Source organism: Babylonia areolata, chromosome 3 (genome assembly GCF_041734735.1).
Source record: "Babylonia areolata isolate BAREFJ2019XMU chromosome 3, ASM4173473v1, whole genome shotgun sequence".
Taxonomy (NCBI): Eukaryota; Metazoa; Mollusca; class Gastropoda; order Neogastropoda; family Buccinidae; genus Babylonia; species Babylonia areolata.
The window spans coordinates 31746737-31752750 of record NC_134878.1 but is presented as its reverse complement, the minus strand read 5'-3'; the positions used below and the strand labels follow the sequence as shown (position 1 = coordinate 31752750).

Sequence of the window (6014 nt, the reverse complement as noted above, 5' to 3'; positions counted from 1 at the left end):
GGTTCTTCCACCATGAGGATAAAATGATGATGCGCCAGACAAATATATTCTAGCTTACGTATAACTGTGAAATAAACAGCAAGTTTCCAATGTCATGTAAGTTCTGGAAAACACCTGCAAATGATGAATTTAAAAAAGAACAAAAGAGGCAAGGCCTTCTTGGCTCACTTGTGATAAGCACTTAATCCAACAAAGGAATTAAAAAAGTTTGTGTGAACATCATTAACAGGCATTATCCTGTTTTGTGAACACCATTAACAGGCATTATCCTGTTTGTGTGAACATCATCCTGTTGTGTGAGCATCATTAACAGGCATTAAAACTTAAAAACAATGCTGCCCGTCTGACTCTCAGAGTCCCACGTACTGATCACATTTCTCCTCACCTCCGCACTCTACATTGGCTCCTCACTGAAGCGAGAATTAAATACAAAGTTGCGTGTCTCTGCTATTCTGCTTTCCACTCAGCATGACCTACTTATCTTTCTGACCTTATCAGTGTTTACACTCTCACAAGAAATTTCCGCTCTTCCTCTGACGGTTACCTTTTGAAACTTCCTCGCGTCAATACAATAACCTATGGTGAACATTTTTTTTTTATTCTTTGCTGCTCCTCACATCTGGAACAACCTTTCTTATCATATCCGTGCATCTGATTCTATTTCTGCTTTTCGCTCATCACTAAAGACTCATCTTTTTAAAAGCTATCTATAAGTACTCTCAGCTTCCTTTTCTCCAGCACCACCAATGTCAGCTCACTTTGGATATATGTAGAGTGGGAAAGGGAGAGTGTGAGTGGGGGGCGGGTTTTTAAAATTTTTTTTTTATTATAAAGAGTGGCCATGAATGTTTTATGTTACTTGTAATATTTTCTTTCATGTAAAGCGCCTTGAGCTCTTCGTGAGAAAGGGTGCTATATAAATGTACATTATTATTATCATTATCATTATTATTATTATTATTATTATTATTATTATTATTTTACAGGATAATTGCTGATAATGTGTTCACACAAACAGGATGCTGACGATGATTCTCACACAAACAGAATGCTGATGATGATGCTCACACAAACAGAATGCTGATGATGATTCTCACACAAACAGAATGCTGACGATGATTCTCACACAAACCTTTGCTTCAGTGATAAACTCCACCACGCAGTTAAGCTGGCCGTTCAGTTCCAAAGCCTGCAGATCACAGAGTTCATTTTTTAACAAACAGGTTCTAATAATTTCACTAATGCCGATCAAAGAACATGACTGACGAAAAAACAAACAACAACAACAAAAACACTTCTAAAGCCACGCGCATAATTAGAATCTTTGTTTTGTAATAGCTAAAAATTAATATGGAGAAGAAAAACTGGTATATAAAATTTCAATAGATGTGGGTCTGGTTGTAACGTCAGCTGTATGTCTCTGAGTCACTCTCTCTCTCTCTCTCTCGTTGGGGAAAATTGAAAACGGCGGTAGGAGAGGACTGGGTCCCCGACTCCCTGTGCCAAGCTCTAGACATAGTGAGTATGGATTCACTGCCCTCATGTCCGTAAAAGCTTATGGTATTTCAAACTTTTCTCTCTCTCTCTCTTTTTTTTTTTTTTTTAACTACTTGTAGATGGTGTACAACGATCCCGCCGATGACGTAAATTGTAACAGGGTAGAGATATTTTAGTCATCTGACATCCCACACACCACCTCCGTGACAGAACTCCATAAGAATAACGGGCAATGCGTAGTCTAAATAAATAAACTCCAAAAATACTGAAATGGATGCAAAGTCAAACGTATACAGTGGAGAATATAACCTCGCCACGTAAGCAATACGCGAACACCAAACAGATGCGGACAAAAATCGTCCAACTTACTACAGTGAGAACAGTGATGCCACAGTAAGGTTCTAACGCCATACCCTCACATACCAGACAAGAACTAAAAGTGCGCAAAACAGCCGTTTGCTATCACAGGTCACCCACAAGACCTGCTAGATACTGTTCTCATTACTTTATCAGTCACCTCGGGCGCAACAGCCGAGTGGTTAAAGCACTGGACTTTCAATCTGTGGGTCCCGGGTTCGAATCTCGCTAACCGCGCCTGGTGGGTAAAGGATGGAGATTTCTCTGATCTCTCAGGTCAACATATGTGCAAACCTGCTAGTGCCTGAACCCCCTTCGTGTGTATACGCGAAGAGAAAATAAAATACGCACTTTAAAGATCTTTTAATCCATATCGGTGGGTTATGGAAACAAGAACATACCCAGCATGCAACCCCCTCCCGAAAACGGAGTATGGCTGCCTACATGGCGGGGTAAAAACGATCATACGCGTAAAGGCCTACTCGTAGGCACACGAGTGAACGTGGGGGTTGCAGTCACGAAAGAAGAAGAATAAGTCCTCTCACTTTATGTTGGTAAGCTCTGAGAACATCGTCTGCTTTCAGTTCTCCGCTCTGAAGTTTTGTCTGAAGAGCTGACAAAGGCAGGGACACAATAGCGTCTCTCTCTGGTGCAGGCAAGTTACGCTGCAAGCAGAAACAATTGGCTGTGACCATGCATGCTGGATAATCCGAAAGGAGTGAAAAAGAGACCTAAGGTGTCAATGAAATAATTAAAAAAAAACAACAAAATAAATACCCCCCACCCCTACCCACAATACAGCAACAACAACCAAAATCAAAAACAAAACATTTTCCCTTCTATAATTGCAAAGAGATAGGTCCTCACACAGACAGATAAACAACTAGTATACGCGACAACGTGTATGAAACTCCATCAGTGAATGTGGCAATTCTTAATGTCTTCATATCACAAACAAACAACTTTCACACACACACACACACACACACACACACACACACACACACACACACACACACACACACGCCATTACCTGAGTGCCAATCCATATTCATGAACATAGCAGCAGCAGTTTTACTGTTCATGTTTTCACAAAAAACTAGCGATGGGGCAAAGATATATTAAAAAAAAAAGTTCTCTATCTCTCAGTGATACATCAAACATCGGTTTAGATAACATAACCGTTTGTATTTTTTAATGTAGACATTTTTTCTAATTTTCTTTTTCGATAGTGTATCTCATCTTGTGAAGACAAACTGTATGTATTACCACGGACTGCGATAGTATCTAATTTCAATGTTTAAAAAATCACCACTCTACTTTGTGACAAACAAGCTAAACATTGACCACACACAACTGTCCACTGTCATCAACGACTCCTATACGTTCTCCCTCTTTTTCTTCTTCTGCATTCGTGTTCATGCGGCTGGGCTTTTTCGCTAAATAACTTTGACATTTTCAGGGAGAAACTACATAACCATTTTCTGGGGGATGGGACGGGAATTCATCAATCGACTTTAGCACCAATATAAGAGAATTCACGATTTGTTCAGTGTTTCAGAATCATGCTTTCTCATGCCATTTTACATTCTGTTGTTCCAAAGCGTTTTCAGCCAAGAAGCACACAAAACTTTCAATCTGAGGGTAGCGGGTTCGAGTCTCGGTAACGGTGCCTAGTGGGTAAAGGGTGGAGATTTTTCCGATCTCTCAGGTCAACATATGTGCAGACCTGTTAGTGTCTGAACCCCCTTCGTGCGTATACGCACGCAGAAGATTAAATACGCACGTTAAAGATCCTGCAATCTATGTTAGTAGTTTTTGGTGGCTTATGGAGACATGAAAACCTCCAGCATGCATCAACTGCGACAGAGTCATCGGCAAGTCGTTGGTCGTGTAGCGGAAAGAAAAAAAAGAAAAAAAAAAGAAGAAGAAGAAGAAGAAAAAACAACAACAACAAAACAACCACCACAACAAAAACAATAACAAACAAACCCACAACCTCTTCCACTTCTTGCTCAATCTGTCGCACACTTTTTCGGCACAGTTCTCGTTTCTTTTCCAGTTTTCTGTCCAGCCTCCTGACGGACCAGACCCTTCGGACAGACAGCAAGGTGACCACGGCAGTGACCACAGTGCCCGCCGTCCACTGCCAGCCGAACGGAATGTTGAACAGCCATGACATGGTGGGCAGCGCTGAATGGTGAAGGTCCTCCTCTGAGAACTGGAACAATGAGCAAGCTGATGGATAAGAACACTGTGCAACAGCAGCAGCAACAACAAAGCAGGGTGTGGCTGTGTATGGGGGACTCGGAATGAGCAGCGTGGGAATAATGCCACTGGAACGATGCAAACGACGGGGAGGCAGAAAACAACAACATTAAAACATCCTATTTGCTTATGATGAAGATGTACAAATAAGAACAGTCTAATATCCAGACTACCACTGGATGCCATAAAAACAAAATATACTTAAAATGTGACTTGCATTTGCAGCAATGAAATTACCCCCGTGCATATCATCTATAAATGTGAACAGTTAAAACCATATTTACCTGTGTCATTTACAAAATTTGCAGTTCCATGTGCTTCCATTAGAAATGTCTTATATGATAATTAATATGTGTTTGAAATAGTTCACACTTTAATTTGGAGCCCAGTTGGCTCTTTGTTGTGATTCTACTGGTTGATTTTATCTTATTTCATTTATATTCTTCTTCCTTTTTCCCCCCTTTTTCCTTTTTTAATCCTAATTGATGAGAGAGGAACAAGGAAACTAGTGATGATATAAGGCAGGGGTGGGGTTGTGGAAAAAATGGATTTTCGTCTAAAATCACAAATGTGGAAAGACGTAAAGCAAAAGAACGAATACACTTCAACTGCGTTAGAAAGTGACAGAGAGACAAAGCTTTACAACATCCAACCGAAATATAATATACCGTGGTAACTATCTGCAGACAGACAAGACACACGAAGAATCCTCACCTACCTTCAATGACAGCTTTGAATCCAATTAACAACTGCTGTTGATACAACCTAGCTCCAAACGGTACAGAAACTAACGTGAGCAGTGGATGGCTGAAATGTGTGGTAACTATAGAAGACAACCTCTTTGCTGGGGAAGCGTATGCAGCCAGCACTACTTTTTTCCCCCCATCACACCATTGGCTGGCTGAATAGGAACTTTTTTCTTCTGTAAGGCTGTTGCACGCGGCCGTAATATGCGGCCAAGCTAGGAAGAGGGGGTTTGGGGGTGGCGTGGGGGACGGGGGGGGGGGGGGGGGGGCGGGGGGGGTGCGAGGGAAGGGGGGGGGGCTGGGAAGGAGTTAATATTTCCTCATTTTGTTCTCATGATTAGCTATTTGTGTTCTACGAAGGGGAGCTTACCTGAGAGCGAGCCATAGCTGTATTGTGTTGTGGAGGGCTCACATGACCTGCAGATAAGAATAAGAATAAGAAAAAGAATAAGAATAACTTTATTATCTCCAACTGGAGAAATTTGGTCAGGTGCATTATCACAACATAGACAAGTAAACAACAACTTTTACGAATATTACGAAGACACAAATGTAAAAAAATATCACATACACCGTTTCATACATACATCCACACACTGCAGGTAATAACTAGTATTCTTAATGTAAAAAAAAAACCCAGAAAGAATTAAGAAACATTATTGTGAATATAATTATAAGCATAGCCTACTATATTGCAAATTGATTATAATAGACAGATAAGATAAGAATAAAGATAAATTGCGGAAAACCACAACCAGATAATCAGCACCCACCCACACCCACCAACCCCCCATCCACCCCACACACGTGGATTACTTGATTACACAGGAGTAATAAACATATAATAATAATAATAATAATGGTATTTATATAGCGCTGGATCTTGTGTCTTGAGACAAATCAAAGCGCTTTCGCACGAGTCATTCACACGCATGCATAACTCTAATACTGCAGAAACTAAAGACAAGGAAGGGCAGGCAAGGGAGGCTATTTTGGGAAGAGGTGGGTTTTAAGGCCAGACTTGAAAGAGCTGAGTGTGGAGACTTGACGAAGCGTAAAAGGAAGTTCATTCCAATCGCAAGGTCCAGAAACAGAGAAAGAACGGCGGCCAATAGTCGAGTGTTTGAATCTGGGTATGCGTAAACA

The 6014-nt window shown here is 40.9% G+C and overlaps 1 protein-coding gene across 1 annotated transcript; it reads right to left on the bottom strand.

Moving 5' to 3' along the window:
* Positions 1–1093: 1093 nt before the first annotated feature.
* Positions 1094–5270, bottom strand: LOC143280285 (vitamin D3 hydroxylase-associated protein-like). Its single transcript, XM_076584914.1, has 4 exons — positions 5239–5270; positions 3854–4075; positions 2400–2519; positions 1094–1189 (listed from the first exon to the last, which is right to left on the bottom strand). The coding sequence occupies exons 1-4, from the start codon at positions 5251–5253 to the stop codon at positions 1094–1096; spliced, it is 453 nt and encodes a 150-aa protein (XP_076441029.1). The 5' UTR covers positions 5254–5270.
* Positions 5271–6014: the final 744 nt, after the last annotated feature.

What these genes read in the sequence shown, in the direction of transcription:
- LOC143280285 (XM_076584914.1), bottom strand. An exon ending in TTGAGCAAGAAGTGGAAGAG is followed by an intron (nt 2,520 to 3,853) that starts GTTGTGGGTTTG and finishes TTCTGCTTGCAG; the next exon opens with CGTAACTTGCCTGCACCAGA. An exon ending in TCAGAGCTTACCAACATAAA is followed by an intron (nt 1,190 to 2,399) that starts GTGAGAGGACTT and finishes TGTGATCTGCAG; the next exon opens with GCTTTGGAACTGAACGGCCA.